The 26,949-nt window shown below is 36.5% G+C and overlaps 1 protein-coding gene across 1 annotated transcript in view; it reads left to right on the plus strand.

The window, feature by feature from the left end:
- YLPM1 (YLP motif containing 1) overlaps window positions 1-26,949 on the plus strand; it is a 65,755-nt gene that overhangs the window by 34,107 nt on the left and 4,699 nt on the right. The window contains exons 6-19 of the mRNA XM_012656222.1: window positions 2,206-2,326; window positions 6,327-6,744; window positions 6,857-6,949; window positions 7,176-7,371; window positions 7,825-7,943; window positions 9,562-9,716; window positions 12,681-12,743; window positions 13,042-13,161; window positions 13,401-13,577; window positions 13,665-13,748; window positions 14,279-14,362; window positions 17,086-17,166; window positions 20,325-20,376; window positions 25,849-25,979. Of these exons, the coding sequence (XP_012511676.1) occupies window positions 2,206-2,326; window positions 6,327-6,744; window positions 6,857-6,949; window positions 7,176-7,371; window positions 7,825-7,943; window positions 9,562-9,716; window positions 12,681-12,743; window positions 13,042-13,161; window positions 13,401-13,577; window positions 13,665-13,748; window positions 14,279-14,362; window positions 17,086-17,166; window positions 20,325-20,376; window positions 25,849-25,979 (1,894 nt within the window). The remainder of the gene's footprint in view (window positions 1-2,205; window positions 2,327-6,326; window positions 6,745-6,856; window positions 6,950-7,175; window positions 7,372-7,824; window positions 7,944-9,561; window positions 9,717-12,680; window positions 12,744-13,041; window positions 13,162-13,400; window positions 13,578-13,664; window positions 13,749-14,278; window positions 14,363-17,085; window positions 17,167-20,324; window positions 20,377-25,848; window positions 25,980-26,949) is intronic.

Consider the following 26,949-nt stretch of genomic DNA (forward strand, 5'->3'; position numbering starts at 1 on the left):
TAATTTCTTTCTATTTTTAGTAGAGACGGGGTCTCGCTCTTGCTCAGGCTGGTCTTGAACTCCTGAGCTCAAACAATCCGCCCGCCTCGGCCTCTGAGAGTGCTAGGATTACAGACGTGAGCCACCACGCCCGACCAAATTAACAGGTTTTGATAGAGTCCAGTGTATTGTGTTTCTTTCATTTTTTAAATCTGGTCTACATTTGTATATTATACCAACAAATTATAGCTTTAGAACTAGGAAAGAAAAGTATGATGAAGAAAAATATCTGTAGGTAAAGATGAAAGACCAGATGCCCCAAGCAGCAAAGCAGATTACTGTGGTCTATCGAAGATATAGCTAAAAGGTTTATTTTTCCAGATTACTCATAAAGAAGAGGTAGAAAGCATGCCATAGAACATTTAGATACTACACTACTCACTTTTAAATTATGGACACCTTTAATATCTGCTATGTACTGGGCACTGTGCTAATAATTTAGTGTATATTATCTCTATCCTCTTATTTCAAATCCTTATATCTCAAAGGCCTGCAAAGACAAGTATTATTATCCCCCCTTCACAAATGACACTTAAGGCTCAGGGAGGTTAAGTTCACTTGACTAACAAGTAGCAAACCTAGCATTTAAACTTTGTCTGACTCTAAAATCTGTGTTGTTTATAAAGAATACCTGGCTGACTGGTGTTGCTAAGCTGCTAAGGTTTCTTTCTTTTTCTTTCTAAAATTTTCTTTTTGTTCATTATTGCTTTGCATGGAAATGCAGGATAAAGGGTGCTGCTGCTTCATCATCCTTTTTTTAAAGCTCTTTCTAGGCAACACAAACATAATTATAATATATGGAGTGATGAGTAATAGTGGTCAGAGTTGAATACAAGTAGTTTATGTTGTGTCTGTGTAAAGTCATAAGGAATATCATAAAGGATACGTGATTTACATAAGGCAGAAAATCATCTCCTGTATTTGACCTTACTTTGTGTCTGTTGGATCACTACACTTTACAAAATATAAGGAGAAAATTGTAAAAGGTCTGAAGAGGTAGTGGATGTTAATGTATGTTTAAGGTGAGTATCATAAGGAAAAATAAAAGGAATTTAACTAGAGATTGAAAAAGAAAAAACCCAAAGGGTTATGTAATTAATCTTTAGAAATATGAAGTGTTGTTTTTAAAGGTATAGACTGACCATTGTTCTTGTCATCTGTAGCAGGGGCCATAAACTAAAATGCCCATAAGAATCAGGTAACAAAAAATGAGTGAAAGTGGTCCAGGTGTTAACTCATTAGAGTGTGGTAGGGATTATGGCAAATTTGTTTCTTTCATCCCACATGGGCAGCCACTACTCCACTCAGCTGATTGTTGGCATTTGGGAATACAGGCCTAGTGTTACCAAATCTCTTTGGATGTATATGTGAAATGTTTTGCTGTGTAAAAATAATGGCAGCTAATTCAAATTTTAAAATCTGAGATGAAAGCAAAATTTGCGAAACCATTCTAGGCCATATTTAGCCCAGGGTCCACCACTTTGCAACTTCTTGTCTAAAGAGTATTGAAGGCCAGGCGCGGTGGCTTATGCCTGTAATCCTAGCACTCTGGGAGGCCGAGGCAGGCGGATTGTTTGACCAGCCTGAGCAAGAGCGAGACCCCGTCTCTACCAAAAATAGAATGAAATTAATTGGACAACTAAAAATATATAGAAAAAAATTAGCCGGGCCTGGTGGCGCATGCCTGTAGTCCCAGCTACTTGGGAGGCTGAAGCAGTAGGATTGTTTGAGCCCAGAAGTCTGAGGTTGCTGTGAGCTAGGCTGACGCCACGGCACTCACTCTAGCCCCGGCAACAAAGTGAGACTCTGTCTCAAAAAAAAAAAAGAATAATATAAAGAGTATTGAAGAAAATAGCAAGAGACCTTTTGGTTGGATGAAAGAAAAGCATGACATCTAGATGAGATATTAGAATAGACTACTGAGGCTGGTTGTTGAATCTGTCCTTGAAGATCTTCAATAATTTATAATTATTTATATATCTTAGGTGACTGATGAGTTAACTACATAAAAGCAAGAGAATGTTACCCCAGAGATGGTGTATGGGCACTGCAGAGGGTTTTAGGACAAGATGTTTAGATCTATTTTTTAAATTTGATATTAATTGTAGTTATTTAGGACTGGAATAAACATGCCTTATGTACAATGTCAATTTTATTTGTTTACAGGGAACAGAAAGAACAACTCCAAAAGATGAAAGACTTTGGGTCTGAGCCACAGATGGCTGACCATCTACCACCCCAGGAATCGAGATTACAGAATACATCTTCAAGACCTGGAATGTATCCGGTATGAGAGAATGTGTGCTCAGAAAATGAGATGGTTTCTACTTTGTATGTTTATATATGGTTTGATTTTTTTGTATTAAATAAGTATAAATTTCCTCTATAAAAATGTAAATTTTCGAAAATTAAAAGGTTGTGATAATTGACCTTCACACATTTTAAAAGTGTGGTCAAAGTGTGGCAGAGATTCTCCTTTTTCCCAAGTTTTGATATGACACCAAGCACACCAGAACTACATGCTTCATGTTCACAAAATTGTAGTCTTTTTCTAATAACTTTTTATGTTCAAATAGTCCTCTTTTCCATCTAGGCAGGTCTAGATGTGGACCTCAGTGCACTCTACCTCTTTAAGCTACTAGTCCTTCAGCTGGGGAAAGGATTAAGCATCATACCGCAGTACATATTCCAGGACTATTCAGACAGTAGTACAAGGGGTGGTCATGTTAAAGACTTGAGTAATTAAGTTCTCCCTTTGTTTTGGCTTTGGGGTTTTTGTTTTTTCTCATTATTTGTTATTTTACCTTTAACCGAGTGATGGGCTTTAAAAATGTTATCCTGCAAATAATTTTATAACAACACAATGAGAACAAAAAGCACTATTAAACCATTTCATCAAATTAACTCTTTTCATTTCTCAGCATTCCCTTCCATATTGGTCTAACACTCATACATAGTTGTCATAAGTGACCACCATGATGTTGTTGGCTCCCCATATCATATCTCCTGATATACAAGGTTTTTCTCTGTGGATGTGACTCCTGTCAAATGCAACATGTTCAGAATGGGACTCATTATCATCCCCCCTTAAATTGTTCTTTCTCCTCACCATCACCTAGTCACCCTAACTCAAAACTTAAGAGTCAGCCTTACCTCTTGACCCTGTTCTACCCCTCCATATCCAGTCACTCTACTGACTGATTTTACTACCTTTTTAATATTGTTCAAATATTCTATGCTCTACTTCCCCACAATCTCAGTTCTGGCCTTCATCAGTTTTTGCCTAGATTATTTCAGACACATTCTGTTAAATAATTTCTCTCTCTCCATCTCTTACCCATCCTCCATTTTTTTTATGAGACAGAGTCTCACTCTGTTGCCCTGGCTAGAGTGAGTGCCGTGGCTTCAGCCTAGCTCACAGCAACCTCAAACTCCTGGGCTCAAGTGATCCTACTGCCTCAGCCTCCCGAGTAGCTGGGATTATAGGCATGCACACCATGCCTGGCTAATTTTTTTCTATATATTTTTAGTTGTCCGATTAATTTCTTTCTAATTTTAGTAGAGGCGGGGTCTCGCTCTTGCTCAGGCTGGTCTTGAACTCCTGAGCTCAAACAATCTGCCCGCCTCGGCCTCCCAGAGTGCTAGGATTACAGGTGTGAGCCACTGCGCCCGGCCCCCATCCTCCATTTTGCTGCCAAAATGATTATTTTATTTTTTGAATCAAATTTTGAGGCATAATTTACATACACTAACATATACCCATTTTAAGCCTACATTTTGAGTTTTGATGGATGTATACCAAAATATAAAGAAATTCGCATCACCCCAAAAGCTTCTCTCATGCTCTTTTGGAGTTGGGACTACCCTTACACTCCAGGCAGTATTAATGTGATTTTAAACCAAAAGGGACATCTTAAAACATAAATCTTATTTGAAGACTGGACAGCAGGAAAAAATTTAAAAACCAAACAAAAAAAATGTAAATCTCACCATGTTGCTTCCTGGCTATACTAAGAACTCATCAGTGTTCTTCCATTGCTTTCAGCGTAATATCTAGATTCTTTTGCATGGCCTTTTATGTCCTTTCTGAGCTGGCCTAACCATTGCTTGCTACTCCATTCTCTTAACATTTCATTTTCCCTCCATATGGAACTATAGCTATTTACAATTCCGTAAATGTGTCAGACTCTGATGACTTCTTTCCTTTGCATATGCTTATTGTTCTTTAAGCCTAGAATTTCTTTTCTTTTCCTTCATATCCCCTCCTCCAACTGGCTAATTCTTGTTTATCTTCTTTGTGTAAGGCAATTACCCTCATATGTACCTTTGTAACATCTTGTACTAGTCTCTGTCATAGCCTTTATAATATTGTATTTTGATTGTTTTCTTGTCTATCTTTCCTTCTAAACTGAATCCATGAGGATAAAAACGTTTATCTTTGCAGATCTTAGCAAATAGTAGAAGCTCTAGATTATAGATCCACATTTCTGCTTTATTCACTTAACAAATCATAAGCATTTTTTCGTATTGCTATATGCTACATTATTTTTGATGCACAATAATTTTATTGAACTCCTCCATTTCTGTTGGACATTTGTTTCTAATTTTTAACTGTTATTATTAATACAACTTTAATGAAAGTTTTTGTATGAAGTTCTTATTTTGGATAACTTCTTGAGAGTACTTTTAAATTCTCAAAGTGGGGATTCTTCAGTTGAAGAATAAGGACATTTTTTGGCTGGGCGCAGTGGCTCATGCTTGTAATTCCAGCACTTTGGGAGACCGAGACGGGAGGATTGCTTGAGGTCAGTAGTTCGACACTAGCCTGGGCAACATAACAAGATCCCATCTGTATAAAAAATAAAAAAATTAGCCGTTGTGTGGTGGCACACACTTGTAGTCCCAGCTACTCAGGAAGCTGAAGCAGGAGGATCACTTGAGCTCAGTAGTTTGAGATTGCAGTGAGCCTGATGATGCCACTCTTTCCTCACCTGGGCAACAGAGCAAGACCTTCTCAAAAAAAAACATTTTTAAATGATTCCTGTAATATAATCAAACAACTCAAATAGTTGTATAGTATTTATACTATAATCTTGTAAGCATTAGCTACTTAATATTTTTGGTATATTTAATAGTTTTAACACAGTATTTTAGTTTTTGGTTTTTTGTGGGTTTTTTTGTTTTGTTTTGTTTTGTTTTTTGAGACAGGGTCTCACTGTGTTGCCCAGGCTAGAGTGCCGTGGCGTCATCCTCGCTCACAGCAACCTCAAACTCCTGGGCTCAAGCGATCCTCCTGCCTCAGCCTCCCAAGTAGCTGGGACTACAGGCATGCGCCACCATGCCCGGCTAATTTTTTCTATATATTTTTAGTTGTCCAATTAATTTCTTTCTATTTTTAGTAGAGACGGGGTCTCGCTCTTGCTCAGGCTGGCTTCGAACTCCTGAGCTCAAACAATCCGCCCGCCTCGGCCTCCCAGAGAGCTAGGATTACAGGCGTGAGCCACCACGCCCAGCCTGGTTTTTTGTGTTTTTTGAGACAAGGTGTCATTCTGTTGTCTAGGCTAGAGTGCAGTGGCATCATCATAGCTCACTGCAACCTCATTTCCCTAATGACTAATGATGTTGAGCATCTTTTCATGTGCTTATTGGCTATTTATATATCTTCTTTGGATAAATATGTATTCAGATCTTTTTCTGGTATATATATTTTGATTATTTGTCTTAATATTGAGTTATGAGTTTTGTAGATTCTCAATTCAAGTCCTTTATCAGATAATGAAATTTGCATATATTTCCTTTTTGTCTGTGGCTTGTCTTCATTTTTCTGATGGTATCTTTTAAAGCATGAAGTTTTGTTGTTTTTTTTTTTTTGAGACAGAGTCTCACTGTGTTGCCCGGGCTAGAGTGCCGTGGTGTCATCCTAGCTCACAGCAACCTCAAACTCCTGGGCTCAAGTGATCCTCCTGCCTCAGCCTCCCTAGTAGCTGGATTACAGGCATGCGCCACCATGCCCGGCTAATTTTTTCTATATGGTTTTAGTTGTCTGATTAATTTCTTTTCTATTTTTAGTAGAGACGGTCTCGCTCTTGCTCAGGCTGGTCTCGAACTCCTAAGCTCAAACAATCCTCCCGCCTCGGCCTCCCAGAGTGCTAGGATTATAGGTGTGAGCCACCACGCCTGGCCCAGTTTATTTTTTTTAATGAATCAAGAACCAGATTTTAACTTCCACTGGTCTGTGAAAACATGGTGTTATGCTCATCCACTAAGCCATTTATTCTGTTCTCTAGCCTCCAGGATCCTATAGACCACCCCCTCCTATGGGTAAACCACCAGGTTCAATTATGAGACACTCTGCTCCACTGCCAAGATCATCTGTTCCTGTGACCAGGCCACCTGTCCCAATACCACCACCTCCACCTCCTCCCCCTCCACCTCCTCCTCCTCCAGTGATAAAGCCACAAACTTCAGCTGTGGAACAGGAACGCTGGGATGAAGATTCTTTCTATGGCCTCTGGGATACAAACGATGAGCAAGGACTGAATTCAGAATTTAAGTCAGAAACTGCAACAATTCCATCTGTTCCAGTATTACCACCCCCACCTGTTCATTCTTCTATTCCCCCTCCTGGCCCATTGCCTATGGGTATGCCACCAATGTCCAAACCACCACCAGTGCAGCAGACTGTTGATTATGGCCATGGCCGAGGTGAGTAATGGTGGTGAACTTGTATTTGAGATTCTACAGAAATTGTTAGCTTCAGTTTTGGCTTTCTTAAGTTTTACTGTTACAGTGTTTTATCCCTGGTTTTGTTTACCAGATATAGCCACTAATAAAGTTGAACAGATACCCTATGGAGAAAGAATAACTCTCCGCCCAGACCCACTACCTGAAAGATCAACTTTTGAGACAGGTAGGATTCCCAGAGAGATCAGTATTTTTAAACATTTTAGGGCCTAATTATCATATGATTTTCCTTTTGGTGAGATTATCTGGGCCTCCCTTTAATACAGCTAGAAGATTCTTAAGTTGAATTTAGGGCAGCAGTTTACACTAGTTCTAAGGTTAGATTTATACTTTTCTGCTCTTGTTTTTGAAAAAGGGATATAGTTTTTATTTTATACTGATTGTTTTTGTAGAGCATGCAGGCCAGCGTGATCGCTATGATAGAGACCGAGACCGTGAGCCTTATTTTGATCGTCAAAGTAATATTATAGCAGATCATCGAGATTTTAAAAGGGATCGTGAGACACACAGAGATCGAGACCGGGATCGTGGTGTTATTGACTATGACCGAGATCGATTTGACAGAGAACGCCGACCCCGAGATGATAGGTAGGCTATGAAAAATATCTTTGCTAGGTGTGCAAATTACCAGTAAACTTAAGTTTATTAAAAGTGTATCTAAGGGGAATTTAGTAAATGACATACTCTTCTCATGCTGCGTGTGCATAATTTGGAGAGGGAAGAGCAATTCTGGACCAGTTTTCAGGAAAGTAGGTGCTTGGATTGCTAGAGGTAGAGGTAGCCAGAAAGGAATGGAAATGGTATTGTCAGTAAAGCTACATTACTCAGTCGGCAAGTAATTTATTTTTCTAGTTCATGAGCTTTTTAAATATGTGTATATAAGGTATATCAAAATGAAAACACAAAATCAAAATATAAATATTGATTATGTGAAGTAACTCCCCATAGAGAAAGCTGTGTAGATAGTGGTGTGTTGCATTATAAAGCAAAGAACTCCAAATATTTTTTATTTACCAAAACACTTCCTGTTACACCTTCTAGGGCTCAGTCATATAGAGACAAAAAAGACCATTCCTCATCCAGAAGAGGGGGGTTTGATAGACCATCTTACGACCGGAAGTCTGACCGACCAGCTTATGAAGGGCCATCCATGTTTGGAGGTAGAGTGATGCCTTATTAACTATAAGGATATTGAGAATGTAAACTGTGGGAGATGCTTGCTATTGTAGCTATGGATTTAAGGTTTCAGAGTAAAAAGTATTTGCAGATTTCTCAGAGATAGTAGCATTATTATCAAAAATACCAATATGATTAATGAAATAAAACATTTTTTATACTAAAGAAATTTTGGAAAATAGAAACAGGTTACTTACAATCTCACCACCCAGCATACTACAACTATTATAATTTTGTATATTTCCTTTCACTCTCTCTTCACATACATATTTTTGAGGTTGTTATCGAAGTATAAATACAAAGTAATAATATAATACAATTTCTTTATTGTGCTTATTCTGATTGATATTGCACCATACACATTTTTCCATATGTAAACCTATTAATGACTTTGTGACATTCCATTGAGTGAATAAAATATAAAACACTTATTGTTGGATATTTAGGTTACTTTTAGTTTTTCACTGCTATGAATTACACTTAAACTAGAAACTCCTACCCATTTATAGAAAGAGACTTTCTAAAGCTGGTGACTCTCGCTCTTTTTTTTTTTTTTGAGACAGAGTCTTGCCCTGTTGCCAGGCTAGAGTGCCATGGCGTCAGCCTAGCTCACAGCAACCTCAAACTCCTGGGTTCAAGTGATCCTCCTGCCTCAGCCTCCCAAATAGCTGGGACTACAGATGTGTACCACCACGCCTGGCTAATTTTTTCTATTTTTAGTCACCCAGCTAATTTTTTCTATTTTTTTTTTTTTAGTACAGACAGGATCTTGCTCTTGCTCAGACTGGTCTCAAACTCCTGACCTCAAGTGATCCTCCCACCTTGGCCTCCCAAAGTGCTAGATTACAGGCGTGAGCCACTGGGCCTGGCACCATTCTTTAAACTGTAAAGCAGAAGTTACAGAACTTGGGACTATCCAGCAAAGTATTTATTCTTCTTCTTCTATGTCCTGTTGTTTAACTTCTTTCCTACATTTAATGCAAATAAGGGTGAATTCAGTATTTTACAGAACATTCTGTTTGCCTGAAATCATACCTTAATCTTTTCATTTTTTTTATTTTAATAGATTTACAGTACTTTAAACGTCCTCTAATTAAGGTTAAGAATGGCTCTCAAGGCCGGGCGTGGTGGCTCACGCCTGTAATCCTAGCACTCTGGGAGGCTGAGGCGGACGGATTGTTTGAACTCAGGACTTTGAGACCAGCCTGAGCAAGAGTGAGACCCTGTCTCTACTAAAAAAATAGAAAGAAATTAGCTGGACAGCTAAACATATGTATATATAAAAATTAGCCGGGTATGGTGGCGCATGCCTGTAGTCCCAGCTACTCAGGAGCTGAGGCAGTAGATTGCTTGAGCCCAGGAGTTTGAGGTTGCTGTGAGCTAAGCTGACGCCACAGCACTCGAGCCTGGGTAGCAGAGTGAGACTCTGTCTTGGAAAAAAAAAAAAAAAGAAAGAATGGCTCTCAAATTAGACTTGGTCGGAATTATATTGCCTTAGGATGTGTGGGGAGAATTAAGTTTCAAAACGTAAAGTCTGTAAACATAAAACTTTCAAAATAAAAATGTATAAATAGTAATTTTGTTCAACTGCTGGAATCCTAGGAGAACGAAGAACTTATCCAGAGGAACGTATGCCCCTGCCAGCTCCTTCGCTAAGCCACCAGCCCCCTCCAGCTCCACGGGTTGAGAAGAAGCCTGAATCGAAAAATGTAGATGATATTTTGAAACCACCAGGCCGGGAGAGCAGACCTGAGAGAGTGAGTCCTATGAAGTTGACTAGTTTTCTTGCAAATCAGAAGATGATAAGAGATCTTTTTAATATCCTAAACAATTTCTGTACTTTTCTGCAACATCATAATAATATCAGATTCAAGCTATTTTTCCATCTCTGAATCACCTTACAATATAAACTGCCTGCATTATAGAATCTTTAAGAAGTTAGAGCTAAATTGCTTGGCAACAGAGATGTTGAAACCTTTAAAAAATAATTCATGAGGCCAGGTGCGGTGGCTCACGCCTGTAATCCTAGAACTCTGGGAGGCCGAGGCGGGCGGATCCTTTGAGCTCAGAGCTCAAGACCAGCCTGAGCAAGAGCGAGACCCCGTCTCTACTAAAAATAGAAAGAAATTAGATAGACAACTAAAAATATATAGAAAAAATTAGCTGGGCATGGTGGCGCATGCCTGTAGTCCCAGCTGCTCGGGAGGCTGAGGCAGGAGGATCACTTGAGCCCAGGAGTTTGAGGTTGCTGTCAGCTAAGCTGATGCCACAGCACTCTACTCAGGGCAGTAGAGTGAGACTCTGTCGCAAAAAAAAAAATAATAATAATAATTCATGAGAACTCAATTAATTGCATTTTAAAGAGGAAAAGTGGATTTGGTTTTATAGTATGTGGAATAAAAAGGAGAATTAGAAGACTTGATTAGCTTAGGCTTAATTTCCTAGTTACCTCCAAATGTATACATTCGTTTAAATTTGTCTTACATTGCAGAATAATTAGACTCCATTAATAAACTATTACTGGAGATTTCAGCAAGATATTTTGATTCCATATATGTAGAATTAATAGGTCATTGTTTTAAGGTCTTTTTGCCTACTATTAATATATAGCTACTCCAGCTTTCCTGTGGTTGCTGTTTGCATGATACGTCTTTTACCATCTCTTTACTTTCAATCTGTTTGTCTTTGAGTGTTAACTGTGTCTCCTATAGACAGTATATACTTGGATCATATTTTTAAACGCAATCTGACAATCTCTGCCTTTTGATTGGATTGTTTAATTCATTTACATTCAATGCTATTATAGATATAGTTGGCTTAATTATTTCATTTTTGAATTGTTCATTGCAAGAACATAGAAATGCTGTTAATTTTTGTGTATTTATCTTATATCCTGCAATATCACTAAACTCATTTATTAGTCCCAATATATTTTTAGCGGACTCTTAGGATTTTCTACATATAAGATCATGTCATCTGCAAATACAGTTTTACTTCTTTCTTTCTAAGCTGTATGTCTTTTAATACTTTTTCTTGCCTTATTGCCCTGGCTAGACACTCTAGTACAGTGTTGAATAGATGTGGCAAGAATGGACATCCTTATCCCTTTCCTGCTCTTAGAGAGAAAACATACAGTCTTTCACCATAAGAATGATGTTAGCTTTGGATTTTTTGTGGATGCACTTTATCACATTGAGGAAGTTCCTTTCTATTCCTAGTTTGTTGAATGTTTTTATCACAAAAGGATATTGGATTTATTTAATGCTTTTTCTGTATCAATTGATATGATCATGTGAGTTTTGTTTTTTAGTCTGTTGATAATGATGTATTACATTAATTGATTTTCATATGTTAAATTCCTGGGTTAAATCCCTCTTGGTCATGGTATATAATTTTATATGTTGCTGGATTCAATTTGTTAGTATTTTGTTTAGAATTTTTGCATCCATATTCATAAGAGATATCGTAGTTTTCTTGTGTTGTCATCTTTGTCTGGTTTTAGTGTCAGGGTGATGCTGGCCTCATAAAATAATTGTTCCTTCCTATTCTATTTATTCGAAGATTTTGTGAAGAGTTGGTATTAATTTTAAATGTTTGGTAGCATTCAGTGATGAAACCATCTGGATCTGGACTCTTCTTTGTGGGTAGTTTTTTAAAATTACTAATTTAGTCTCTTGTCGTAGGTCTATTCAGATTGTCTGTTTCTTCTTGAGTCAGTTTTGGTATTCTGTGTCTTTCTAGGAATTTGTCTATTTTATCTAAGTTATCTAATTTGTTGACATACAGTTGTGCATAGTACTTCTTTATAATCCCTTCTTATTTCTGTAACGTTGTTAGTAATGACCCTTCTTTCATTTCTGATTCTAATAATTTGAATCTTCTCTCTTTCTTCTTAGTCAGTCTAGCTATAAGTTGGTCAATTTTGTTGATCTTTTCAAAGAACTAGCTTTTGGTTTTATTTTTTCTCTATTTTTTTTCTATTCTCTATTTTATTAACTTCTGCTCTAATCTTTATTGTTTCCTTTTTAGTTTGCTCTTTTCCACTCTGTTAAGGTGGAAGTTTAGGTTATTGATTTGAGATCTTTCTTCTTTTCTACTATAGATATTTATAGTTATCAATTTCCTTTTTAGGCCGGGCGCGGTGGCTCACGCTTGTAATCCTAGCTCTCTGGGAGGCCGAGGCGGGCGGATTGTTTGAGCTCAGGAGTTCGAAACCAGCCTGAGCAAGAGCGAGACCCCATCTCTACTAAAAATAGAAAGAAATTAATTGGACAACTAAAAATATATAGAAAAAATTAGCCGGGCATGGTGGTGCATGCCTGTAGTCCCAGCTACTCGGGAGGCTGAGGCAGGAGGATCACTTGAGCCCAGGAGTTCGAGGTTGCTGTGAGCGAGGATGACGCCACGGCACTCTAGCCTGGGCAACACAGTGAGACCCTGTCTCAAAAAAAAAAAAAAAAAAAAATTTCCTTTTTAGCACTGCTTTAGCTGCATCCCATAAGCTTTGGTGTATGGTGTGTATTCATCTCAGAATTTTCTGATTTCTCTCTTGATTTCTTCTTTGACTTAATGGTTGTTTAGGAGTATGTTGTTTGATTTTCACATATTTGTGAATTTCCCAAATTTTTTCCTGCTATTCTAATTTCATTCCATTATGGTCAGACAATAGGGTCTCATTGCAAAAAGGTCTCTGAGTGATTTTTTTTCCCATTGTGTTTCAGATTGTTGTTATAATGAGAGGATTGCCTGGCAGTGGGAAGACACATGTTGCAAAACTTATTCGAGTGAGTATGGGAAAGCCAAAAGACCAGTTGCCTGTGGTAGCCTCTTGCCTTCTTAGAAAGCAGTATGATGTCGATAGAAGTATTAATATCTTCCATTCAGTCCATTATAGTTGGCCCATGTGGTAGATGTTGTCTCATATACATTTTTGATCTACTTAGGCAAACATTTTTGCCTCTGCTTGATTTGAAACCACCAGAAGATTGCATGTTATTTAGCCATAAGAGGGAACTTTGTTCTGAAAATTCACTAATTTATTCCATAAATTCTTTTTAACCTTTTCTATTATATGATTCTTAGGATAAGGAGGTAGAATTTGGAGGACCTGCACCCAGAGTTTTAAGCCTGGATGATTACTTCATCACTGAAGTGGAAAAAGAAGAAAAAGATCCAGATTCTGGAAAGAAAGTGAAAAAGAAGGTATGATAATCTTCTCAGATTACATTCTGATTCATTAATGGTATTTAAAGGAAAACGTGTTCAGAGAGAGATGTGGCTTTTTTGAAGATAAAGACTTCTCTCTTTTCTGAACATAAACTTTAGTACTCAGATGTGTAGGAAAGGGTACAGAGTCTTCTGTATTGAGATGCTGACCAGGAAAAAGGTTTAGGGTGATTCTTTGCTTTTGCTAATTCCAGATCTCTTTTGGGGGATCTTAGGTAATGGAATATGAATATGAAGCTGAGATGGAGGAGACTTACCGCACCAGCATGTTCAAAACTTTCAAAAAGACTCTGGATGATGGCTTTTTCCCCTTCATCATTCTGGATGCCATCAATGACAGAGTTAGACATTTTGACCAGTTTTGGAGTGCAGCAAAAACCAAGGGATTTGAGGTATAGATTTAAAAGAACTTTAAAGTACTTGGTTTTGTCATGTAAATGTTATGTTTCTTTGCCTAATCATTATTTATTCTTGCTTAGGTATATTTGGCTGAAATGAGTGCAGATAACCAGACTTGTGGCAAGAGAAATATTCATGGAAGAAAGCTTAAAGAAATAAATAAGGTGATTTTCAGAAACATAGAATAGATGTTTCAGTCAACAAGGGACTGCATATAAGATGATGATCCCATGACATTATAATACTATGTTTTTACTGTATCTTTTCTATGTTCAGATGTTTAGAATACACAGATACTTACCATTGTGTTATAATTGCCTACAGTATTCAGTACAATAAAGTGCTGTGCAAGGTATGTAGTAGGCTATATCATCTAGATTTCTGTAATAATCTAACAACACGTTTCTCAGAACATATACCCATTAAGTGATGCATGACTGTAATCTAAACTTTATTTTGTCTGTATCAGCACTGTTGTTTGGAAGCTCTTGTTTATCCCATTTTCATTCATAATATCTTTTCTATCTGCTTTAGTAAATATTTCTTTTCCTTTGTATGGAAGTAAAAGGAGTGGCCTAGCTTTCCCTGGAACTGGTCTGTTAGTCTTCACAGTATTAATTAAATTTATCTTGGATGCTTATTTGGTCTTTGAGTGGTTTCCAGAGATAACTTGACCTTCTGAATGTCTCAATAGATGGCTGATCACTGGGAAACTGCACCCCGTCACATGATGCGCCTAGACATTCGTTCTTTGCTTCAAGATGCTGCTATTGAAGAAGTGAGTGTCCTTTTCTTTGAATGCAATGCAAAGTGACATTTTTTCACCTTTTTACTTTGAAAATTTTTTTGTTGTTTTTGGTAGAGTCTTGCTTGGTTGCCCAGGCTGGTCTAGAACTCCTGGCCTTAAGCAATTCCCCTCCCTTAGCCTCCCAAAGTGTGGGAACTACAGACCTGAGCCACTGTGCCTGGCTTTTTTGAAAAATTTTAAACCTACAGAAAAGTTGCACAAATAGTTATAAAAATACCTGTATACCTTTCAAGATTCACCATTTTTATCTATACAGATACATAATTATTATTATTAATGTTGTCCCTATTATTATGAAACCATTTGAGAGTTAAGTTGCAGCCCTCATAACCCTTCACCTTTTATACTTGAATAGTATCACCTAAGAACAAGGACATTCTTTTACAAAACCAGTTAATTATTAAATTCAGGAAATTTAACATCGATAAAATACTATATTAAGTTACATAAATTTCCTGAATTAAACTTCTTTAGTAATATCATATACAATTTAAATTCAGATTTCACTAGTTGGCCTTATAATGTGCTTTGTAGCAACTTTTTAAAATCCAGGATCCAATCTTTTAATATAAAAAACAGTTTATCAGCTTTGTTATTGTCATGAAAGACACAGAATTTTTGAAGGGTATAGGCCAGTTGTTTTGTAGAATGGCCCTCAGTGTGGATTTGTCTGTTTCCGTATGTTAGCATTAGGTTAAAGATTATCTGGAATACTATGTAAGTGATGTAGTATCCTCAGTGCATCACATCAGGAGCCAGATTGTCATTTTATCTCATTATTGGTGATTTAAACACTGATCACTTGGTTAAGGTGGTAGCTATCAAATTTTTCTACTTTTTTCTCTTTGTAATAAGTGATCTATTGGGAGATAGTTTCAAACTGTTAATATCATGTTGCCCAACAAATCTTTAATCATTGGTAATTCTTACCTAAATTAATAATTTGGTAGAAGAAAATCTTTATTATGAAAAAGTAGAGATTTTCCAATTTAATCAGCTATGTACTTCTGTTATGTTTGACCTCTTCCAGTGAGTGGGAGTTTTCTATATTCAGTGTTGTGACTGTGTTTTTAATTCCCATGCCACTCATCAACCCATTTCCCTCTGGCTTCTGCCCCTACCATTGTCTAACGACTCTTTTCACCAGTGATTTCCGTAACGGTGGACAATTCTCACTTCTGTGGCTTAATTTTGCCACATGTTACATAGTTGATCATTACCTACCTTCTTGTGGTTTTTGTTGTTGTTGTTTAAAGAGACAGGGTCTTGTTCTGTCACCCAGGCTGGAGTGCAGTGGTGTAATCATAGCCCACTGTAATCTTGAACTCCTGGCCTCAAGCGATCCTCCTGCCTCGGTCTCCTGAGTAGCTGGGACCATAGGTGTGTGCCACCATGCCCAGCTATGCCCACCTTTTTTTTGTTGTTGTTGTTGCCCGGGCAAGTGCTGTGGTGTCAGCCTAGCTCACAGCAACCTCAAACTCCTGGGCTCAAGTGATCCTTCTGCCTCAGCCTCCCGAGTAGGTGGGACTACAGGCACGCGCCACCATGCTCGGCTAATTTTTTCTATTTTTAGTAGAGTCGGGGTCTTCCTCTTGCTCCGGCTATTCTCGAACTTCTTGCTCAAACTATCCTCCTGCCTTGGCCTCCCAGAGTGCTAGGATTACAGGCGTGAGCCACTGTGCCTGGCCAGCCCACCTTCTTAAAGATAAATTTTTCTCTTGACTTTTGTGGGTCTACATTCTTTGCAGTTTCCCTTTTACCTCTCTGGCCATCCCTTTTCAGTCTCCTTTGCCGGCTTCTCCTGCTACCCAGTCCTTAAAAGAGCCCCCTTAGGGCTCTATCCTAGGCTCTGTTTTCATTTTGCACATTCTATATTGATAATCTGAATCTTTCTAGTAGCTTAGATTGCTACCTATGTACTCTTAATATTAAATTATAAAGACTAGAGTGAATTATATTACTATCTTAACAGGTGATTTTTACAATTCTTTTTACCATATTTTCCAGATTCTCTACAAGAAAACATGTATTATCTAAGTACACCTCAAACTTAACCTATCCAAAATGTAATTTATCCAAACCTGTTCCTCTTCTAGTATTCTGTTTAGTAATTAGAATCACCAGTAACTTCATTGCTGAAACCAGAAATCTAGGAGTTATACCTGACTACTCTCCCTTATATCAGCATTGAACCCTGTCCCTCCACCATATAGTCAGTTACAAGTTTTGTCAGTTTTACCTCATAAATACTTTTTTAATTCATCTACTTTCATTTGCATTGCTGCCATTCTGGGCCAACCTACTATCATCCTACTTTTTACTATGCCTTTTCTTATATTTTGAAATTTAAATCATATATATGTTTTACCTGATTGGGAAAATACTTGCTAAAGGTTTTTAAAAGAAATTCTAGTAATCCATAGGAATTCAAAACAGGTAACTATCTATTTAGAACAGTGTATTACATTTAATTTTATAGGAAATTATAAAGATGGATATCACAGGAAAATTTAAGGGAGGAATATCATTCTGTCTTTTATCAGTTCTATTACAAAATGTAGGATATTAAAAATTTCTTGGTATATCACAGTGAGTCTGTGCTGTCTTGCCATCCAGATCTCAAATGAGGGAATCAACATTTTCCTAAATGTTAACTCAATCTTTTTTTTTAAATGGTTATTGGCATTGTATAGGTAGAGATGGAAGATTTCGATGCAAATATTGAAGAACAGAAGGAAGAAAAGAAAGATGCAGAAGAAGAGGAAAGCGAACTGGTAGGAGACAGACCAACCACTTTGAACAGTGTCTCTTTATTAAAATTCTTAAGGAAGGTTTAAATTCAGATCTGTGGTCAGATTTCTACTGTTCGTATATACTTAAATGATAAAAGTTTCTATAATCATCTTCAAGGAGACTCTTGAATACTCTTTATTTTTCCCCAGACCAAAAGAACCCTCTACTATGTTGTTAAAAGAAAATTTTAACAAAGTGCTAAGAAACTTACTTTTGTACTTGCTTATCTCTCTGTGGGTGGTTTTAGGGGAGTATACTTTTTAAGAAAATCAATTACGTATGAAAAGGGCATTCATACATTCCAGCAGATATGTGGTACAACCTACCCAACATATGCATAATTGTCTCTTCTTGGCTACAAGATCTCAAAATTTGAGTTTCTGTCCACTAAGGCAGAAGAACTTATTGAATGAGGAGGCAGAGGGTTGCCACTGGCTGCTGGATTTGTTCTGCATTTTATCCTAAGTGATGGGGAAAAATTATCTGATTGTGTAGGCAATGGATTTTGCTTAGGCTGATTAGAGCTTACATAGTGTCAGTTCAAAGTTCCTGTGTACCTAATGTAAATGCTTTTGATCACACCTCTGTAGAGATGTTTGCTTTACCCTGTCACTCATGAATATGCGACCAACAGAGTTATGTTGACTTTTCAGTGTTTGCTGATGAGGTACAGAAATTAGCAATGCCTTGGAATAATGTTGCTTTTAAAATCCAGAATATTACTTGGTTTATTTACTACTTCAGCCCTTGCTAAAGTTGCTTCTCATATTCTTCTGAAAATGTACAAAGTGAGAATCCTGATTTCTATCCCCTAGAGTATACAGTGTCTCCAAGGAGTGGTCCCATCAAACCTATGTGTGATATAGAGGACTCTTGATAGAAACTGTGTTTATATAAAGATGGTGTTAACCTCTACATTCCTAGATTTCAAATGTGGATTAAAAAATAAGTTTTAAAGTTAATGGCATTTGAGTCTCAGTATGTTTTTTTTTTAACAAAATCTATTTTTCTTAAATTGTATTTTGACATACATAATTTTAAATGTAGACAGGAAATTCACTTAAAGGTCCACGCTGTTCTGGAATATGGCTGATGACCTCTTTAGTTATTTGCAGCGTGTGTACTAGAAAGTGATCACGTGAGAAGTCTATAATGTTTTAGCTTTCTGAAGCTCCGTCTTTCTTTTGTGGAGATTTCAGTTCAGGATATGGTTCATAACATCTTGACTTGCTTAGGTGTAGGTCAAAACTTGGAACTTTTAATTGAATGTAATATTATTTTTAAAAGTGAAACACTGTACTACTATATTTTTACATCAGACATGGCAAAGAAGCCTTTGAATTCTACCCTGCCAGACTATCTCATTTATTTCTAAGTGGCCTGCCATTTCAAGCAGTGGGAAGAGGATGTTATAGTTTGAATGAAGCACAGGATGGTTCCAGCAGGAGAAATTAATACACTTGTTTGTTTAGCTTTATGTTAAAAAACTTCTCTTAACCCATTCAAAGAAGCAGAATCCAGATCTTCTACTATTGGAGTCTCTTCCAAGAGTAAAAGATTCTTGGAGAATATTAACGAAAGGGTTAAGAGCAAGTCTCATGTCATTCGGACCATTTTAATAGTAAACTTTGTATTTTCTACTCTGTACTGATTAATACAACTGGGTGAATTCCAAACTTTTATTCATTGAGAGAATCCTTTTTGGGGGGGATCATTGGTATGATAATTTGCCTTCTTTAGTGCTTTAATAAACCTAGTAGATAAGATTCAGAGTTTATAAATATAATATTCCAATGATGCTTAAGGTTTTCAGATGATTTTTGAGATATAACTTGTACAAGTTTCCTCACTACCTAACTTTTAGTACCATTACCTTAGCATAGCTTTGTCTTGGTTTGTTCTAAAAATGTATTTGGAAAAAACTGATATAATTTATAATCTAAAATACTACCTAGTAGGTTGAAATTGAATTATTAGTTCTGGCTTAAAGACTAGAAATGTATAAAACCCATAGGTTTCCTGAAATAATGATTATGCTCTAGTAAACTCTTAACACAGAAGCAATTGTCATGAAATCTTCAAAGTGCTTTCTGACTTACTGGTGTGTCAGTCTGTTCTATGAACTTGAACATTCCCAACAGTAGAGAGAGATATTGATTCATTAAAGAAGATGCTGACACCATTGATGAATCTATTCCATTTACTAGGTCCTAATGTTAAAGTTTCTGTATGTTAGGGTCTAGTAGAAAACAGAGTCTAAATGAAGGAAAAGGGCAATCATGATAAATCTCATGGAAAAGCATGTACTTACCAGGTGAATAAATGGAGAGGATTATTATATAGCTCAAATAAAGCACGTTGGGAAATTTGAAAATCTTTTGGGAGTTTGTTTGAAATAAACCACCCAGTTATTTTATGAAATATCTTATAAGATGTAAGTTGCCAATGGAGATTTCTGGTTTTTCATGCAGTAGGAAAACATAATTTTAAAAGACATCAGAAATAATAATCTAATCTCTACCTGATCAAAGAGAAATGCTCTGAAATTGATTCAATAAAATTAGACTTTGTATGATTTAACTGGTAAATGGATTGAGTCATTTTAAAATCAGGTTGAACTTCATAATTGGGAAATTGGGTTCAGTGATACCAGTTCTTCTTTCTTTTGAGTACTTGAAATTACAGGGGAATATAAAGTAACTGTCTTGAAGAACACTTTTTGGACCTCATAGCTACTATCACTTGAGAATAGCAGTTGTATTTAGAAAATAACCTAGCTAGTATTATGAATTCTCCGAATAATATTAATATTAGCACAGTAACTACCTGTACATTCTTATCGTATTTGCTGTACAGCTGTTGTTCAGGCTACAATTGTGAGTCCTGAACTGTAGCTACCTCAAAGCGCCTTCATACTATTCTGAAGTGACTACCCTGAAATCTGGACAGTGAAGTTTGGTGAATTTGGTCATTCAGTTTCTTCAAAAATAATGAGATTGTGTTTCCCCTAAGAATATATTCACAACTAGTGAGTGGAAACTGAATCAATTCCCAGTTTTAATGCTTTTCCAGTTCAAAAGTGATATGCATGTATGTGTCTCTTTCTAACCCTTCGAGCTTCTCTCTGTGTACGATTTAGGGTTACATTCCGAAAAGCAAATGGGAGATGGACACATCTGAGGCAAAGCTAGGTGGGTATTTCCTTTTTCCTGTTTTTATATGTGGTACCTGATGGTAATGGTCATAGATCTTTCCGCTGTAAGAGGAACAAATTTCCCAAAACTTCTACTTAAACAAAGATTGCTGGCCTGCCTTACTTCCTCCAGTGTATTTTGCTAGCTGTTGGTTCTTGTGACAGATTGAAAAGAAGAGTATTTTAAAAGAACTGCCTTCAGTACCATTTAAAGCTTTTAGAGTAAACAGACATATTTGATAAATTTAGCAACAAAATAAAATACTGTCACTTAAAAAAATCCATTCTTTTATGTTAATCAGAAATGTTGGTGCTGATGAGATTTCTTTTTTTAAAGAATATTTAACTGCAGTCCAAAGTTGAACCTGATTATGAATACTTTGGATAATAATAGTAATAATAATAGATATTAAAGTTTAAAATTAATTAAAGGCAATTATTTTTCTTGTGTAATAAATTAGAATTTCTAGGTAGAGGGAAGTAGATATATAATTCTGGTTTTTGAGGTGCTTGCTTTATAAGATTCTATTTAAATTTTCCTTCAAATTGTCTTTAGTGCCAGATTATAAGGTAAACCGTTAGAATAATTTGGAGTTGCTTAATGTGAGGTTATCTCAAGCAAAACATACATATCAAATGAATTCTAGTATTTCATGATGATAATTGCAAAATATTTTTTCAATTTTTTTTACTTAAAGAGAACCACTTAAAATGTTGATAAGATGAATTAATAAAAGAGTAAGAAAATGTGCTAAGGACTTTTTGAGACAATCAGCCTCACTGATAGATGAAGTATGACTGTCAGTCTCTGTGTTTCTCTTCCTGATATCATGCTGTTACTCTAAAACTGAAGTAACCATCTCAATATCTTAAATTCATAGAGCAAGTTTCAGTCATTTAGCTCTTTCGCTGCTTGGGATGTGTTTCTTACATCAAAGGAGTACATTTTACACACAATTACATTATGCCTTTCATTTTGCCCAACTACTTGTAGCAGTTGATGTTGACCAGGTCCTATGTTAAAAGATAGTTCCACAAACTATAGTTTTGTTATATTATTGGGATAGGTGCTTTGTTGTCAAGTCTAAAAATTTTGTTTACTGTATGCCATGTAAAAATTATATGTGGTTATTGACATATTCTTATGCTAGTCTTCCCTCTGTGGGAAATCTTAATAATAACCAACTATCTTTTCCCCTAGACCTTTAAAGCACTTATGTGTCTAAATACAATTAAATATGTAGGAACATAATAATTATAAATTACTTTTTTAATAATAATGCTTTAGTTCCGCTTATTGTGACATTAGATTAACTCTGCTTGAAGTTCTGTACATTTAGAATAACCCATAAGATGCTAAGATTATTTCTCTCTTTTGGTTCTCTGAATATTGATTGTCTTTTGGAGCAAAAAGAGAACATAAATAGATAGTCAAGGGGATTATAAAAGTGATACACATTTTAGCTAAGCATATAATCTTCAGAGGCCTTATGTAATATATGATCTGGAGTAATGCTTTTTTAAACTTGAGCCAGTCCGTTTTCAACTTTCCTTTCTAGTTTTTAAAGAGAGAGGAAAACGGAATTTAATTGTGATGATTATTTAAGAAAATGTGATATTAATCTTGGTATTTCTTGGAATTTCTGGAATAAATTCTGGCCCGTCTACCATTTGCTTCTCAGAAAATACATTTTATACAAATTCAGTCAATATTAGAGACAGAATATTGGACAATGAATTCCAGAAATGGGTTTTCTTAATAAACTATTTCAAATCAAAGGCACTGAAGATCTGGTAATGCATCTAGAAAATAAATTTTACCATGTTTGCAGTTGGGTTTTTGTTTGTTTTTAATAAGAATGACAATGATGTTGTATATAAGGATTTGTGTCTTGTACCACTGTATCATCTTGAGAGCTAATCCAGCTATGGAGGAAGGCAAATTGAGTGTGAGCACTCTTCTTTTTTTTTTAATGGCAACATTCTATTTTTATTTATTTATTTATTTATTACTGCATGACTTTCACTTTTATTCTCCCTGAAATTCTACCAAGTTGGTAGACTCGTTTCCCAGCCACGGTTTCTTTTTTTTTATTTCCAAATTATACAGGGATATAAATGTTTGGCTTACATGGATTGCTTTTGTACTGCTTGAGTCAAAGTTATTTAAGTGTGCCCATCACCCAGATAGTGTACATTGTACCCGTTAGGTATGATTTCACCTATCCCCTCCTCCCCCCTCCCACCTGCATGTTTGCCATTGAGTTTTACTTCCATCTGTGCACATGAGTGCTGATCGGTTAGTTCCAATTTCATAGTCAGTACATGTGGTGTCTGCTTTTCCATTCTTGTGATACTTCACTTAGGAGAATGGTCTCCAGTTCCATCCAGATTGTTGCAAAAGGTATTAATTTTTTTTATGGCTGAGTAGTAATCCATGGTATACATATATCACATTCTTAAAAGTACTTACTACTTTGGTTGGTCCAGTGAGCCAACTGAGACGAAGATTCTTCTCTAAAACATGAGGATCTTGTGTCTGAGAAATTGCCTTCCTTATCACAAGAAATTTAGTTTATTTGATTACCAGGTACAATTTATTTTTCTGAGTACTTTACCAACATTCTTAAATTATTCTTAGTAATGTAATTATACTTGGTGGAAATGTATTAAGCTTTAGCAGTATCACACATTGAGCCAGAAGAGGAGTTGAATCTGAAACTGAGGAATTTTGATTGAAAATGAGTCTGCCAGTGAGAAAATACTTACCTATAATCTTTGAAGCAGCTGGTTAGATCTCATTGCAGATTCTCGATCTATGTTCGATATGCATTCAATTCAGTCTTTGAGTGTTAAATTGGAAGTGGTGTAATTTTAGAACAGTTTATAACAGGCCTGAGCTATATCTGGGTGTCATGGAGTTGTTGAAGGCTGCCTGTGGCCCACCTTCAGTCCCACCTGACTGGCTCCTTTGCCACTGGGACACAGGCACCCTAATGCAAGGGTGGGGTATGCCACATCAGGTATTAGGATTCAGCATAGAAGCTACTTAAATTCCAATGATACGATTTCAGTTTTTCAGACTGTGAGAACTAGAATATTTAAGACTGTTAATCATCCTAATTTAGATTTCTCCATATAAAGTACTTTTTTGCTTTTCTCATTTCAATGTCATTTGTCTTTACTTAGCAGTTGTTGGGTATTGGCCTTCTACATGTCAAACAGACTCATCTCTTCATAGTTGAAATGTAATTATTATTTGTATAGGTACATAACCTTTGTATGTTCACCTTGAACAGATTTTCAGAAATACCACTTACATTTAGAAAATATAATACATTGATGTATCTAAAAAATTCTTCTGTTGTGCTATAATAATATATACGGTTTTGAAGATTTGGTAAAATTCTGTGACCTGCCAAGTTGGATTTAAAACTTCATCTTCATCTTAAAACTTCATCTTTTGAAACCTCTGAAAATCATTAGTGTGAGTGTACTGGATACCAGTCTTTCTTCTGTAATTAACACCCCAGATTTCTCTTCCCTTACCTTATGCCATCCATCTGTGTGTTTGGTTTCCAGTATGCCATGTGGAAGAGGTGTCAGCCTTTCTTCAGCCCAAGAAGGAAACTTTAAACATGTTTGCACAATAAAATTTCAAATTAAACATTTCAAACAAGGGTCCTCTGACTAGAAATACATGCTTTTCCAAAATTCCGTGTTGCAACTCGTTGTCTGTAACTCCTGCCATATACCCAGGGTATGAGTAAAAGTTTTTGTAGTTTTCACACTGCCCTTCTGCGTTACTGCCTGGCCATGCTCTATTCTCGGAATTGAAATATGAAATTTTTCTTTCGGAGTATGTTAATGTCAAAGTTGTTCATATTGAGTTTGGAAATCCTTTGAGGTTTATTTAATAAGTGTGTTGGAGCTTCCTACTCTTCTGGTAATACTATACACTGTTGAACTGAGAACAGTTTTATTGTTTGTGGGACTTCATTGATTTTCTAATACCATATCCTGTGTCCCTATGGAGTTAAGGGGTCACTTTTTTCAGATCATGTATAATATGGCCCATCATATGCACATAGATAGAGCCATTTGGTACAGCATGTGATTTATAGAGGAGATAAGAAGACTGGATCTGTTGAACCCATCCATGTTATAATTTTGCCAAAATGAGATGATAACATTTTCATGAGTTTTGTAAAGTGTCTTAGTTTGCCTGACTGATTTTTCAATGATAATTGCTTTTATGGGGAAGGGATTTAGGAACTAAAAGCTTTGTGAAGTATGCAAAATTTACTGGTTTCTAAAGCTTGTACAGTTAGCTGTGTGTGAAACTTTTATATTGAAGCATGCATAAACTCACCCTCCTTCCTGTCACTGCTTTCATTGCACTTTTCATATCAAGTTCTCTCCAACTTGGTGTCTAAAAGATTGCTATTATATACTCTGCACCCTTTATGGAATTCAGTGAAGTGTGGTGGTTATTGTGTATTTCGGAAGTTTTTAGGCTTTCCTTTATTGGCCTGCTTAGTAACAATGTGTTTATATAACTTCAGATGATTCAAAAGTTTAGTACTTCAATGTAGCTAAAAATGTATTTAACTCATAATATTCCACATGTAGTATTCAAAGTCAATATTAACAACCAATAAAAAAGACTCAATACATTTTCATTGCGTGTTCTTCTTTAAGACACCTAAACTCATATCTCATAATTTCTGAATCCACAGTCTTTATTCATTTAATTGATTACAATTTTTGAGGCATGGGGAAGCCTAGCCCTCTCAGATTCAGAGTTCAGAAAGAATTATCAGATCTGGTCTCTTTGGCTGACTAGCCCTTAGCCTCAAAGTGGTTGATAGCACTTCATAGTATAACCAAAGAAAATGGTGATCTCCTGTAGTCAACTTATTCATAAATATTAACTCATGGTGAATGCTCTTACAGTGGCCAAAATCCAAAATAACTGTTCATCTAAAACCTTCTTAAACATTAGCTTGCCTTATTAAGTTCTTGGTACTACCTGCTTTTCATATGACACAGTATTACACATGATCGCAGATCAAATGGGTGGTGTTAATATTGTATTAGAAAAAAAAAAATGGGAGATACCGTCCAGAAAAACCCAACTTTGCATTTTCCTTCAGAACGTAAGAGCTGTGGAGGGTGGGAGGACAAGGAGGCCAGGAGACAAGTGCCTTTTCTTGCCTTGCCAATGTTTGTTACTTAAACCAACATCGTAATGTAATGACTGGCAGTATGAATACCAAACAAACAGTGGAAATTGCACAGCACTTGATACTATCTCAGCCAAGAAGATAGTTTGGATCTGCAAGTGATGCTGCACTCAGAAATGTGGATGTGCCCTCTGACAGTGTTCCAGCCTTCTTTTCCCTTGTTTGTGTGTTGTATGCAAACTCACACTCTTCCTTAATGCCACGGCTCTGTGTTTGTCCTTCAGACAAGTTGGATGGCTTGAGGACTGGTGCTAAAAGGAAACGTGACTGGGAGGCGATTGCCAGCAGAATGGAGGATTATCTTCAGCTCCCTGATGATTATGATACTCGTGCTTCTGAGCCTGGGAAAAAGAGGGTAAGAGCCTGTGTCAGTAACTGCTGCAGGTAAAGAGCCCATTTAGGCATCTGATTTTAGAAAGTTATAGATAATCTCATGAATGCTATTTTTTAGAGCAATTTAGTTCACACTATATTGTATCACATACCCAAAAAAGGAGTCAAACCTTACAAATTATCAGATAAAAATGCACAAGTAACTTAAAAAACGGAGAACAAAACCTCACAAGGCTAACATGGTGTCAGCCTTAAAGGAGTTGGGAGTGGCCACTTGTGCCATTTTGTCATGGGCTGAGAAAGCCAGTTAGAATAGCATGTTGAAGAAAATCTGTGGATTTTTTAATGTATTAAGTGTGGAGGGTCCAAGGTTAGATGGAATTAAGTGTGACTCCTTGGGATTCTGGCCATGAGTACTCCATGTAGGTGGTGCCATTTACCAAGAGAGAGAAAACTAGGAGAGTGATAAGTTTGAGGGTAAAAAATCAGAAGTTCACTGAGGGACCAATTAAGTTACAAATCTAAATGAAGATTTCAGATTGACTGTTGGATTTACTAGTATGAAATTCATGGGAGAGATCAGACTGAAATAACAAATTTGAGAAAATGATAGTTAAAACCATGAGACTGAATGATCTTGCCCAGGAGAAAGTATACATGGAAAAGATAATAGGATGCAGGACTCTAATATTTAGAAGTTCATAGAGAGGTACATGTTTCAAGAAGAGAATAGTCAATTTTTAAATGATGCAAAAAAGACAAGTAAGTTGGAAACAGAGAGATGGTGATTGGATTTGGCAATATGGAGGTCGCCAATGATTGTAGTTTTCTTAGATAAGGGATAGAAGCCTTTGGAGCAGATTGAAGAGTGAAAGGAAGTACAGAACAGCAAATGTAGACAACTTTTTGAAGAAGTTTTGCTATGAAAGGGAGCAGAGAAATGAGGCCAGGACATTGGATGAGCTTTCCACATAGATGTCGAATTCAGTAAA

The sequence above is a fragment of the Propithecus coquereli genome, unplaced genomic scaffold, assembly GCF_000956105.1.
Source record: "Propithecus coquereli isolate 6110/MARCELLA unplaced genomic scaffold, Pcoq_1.0 Scaffold5, whole genome shotgun sequence".
Classification (NCBI taxonomy): domain Eukaryota; kingdom Metazoa; phylum Chordata; class Mammalia; order Primates; family Indriidae; genus Propithecus; species Propithecus coquereli.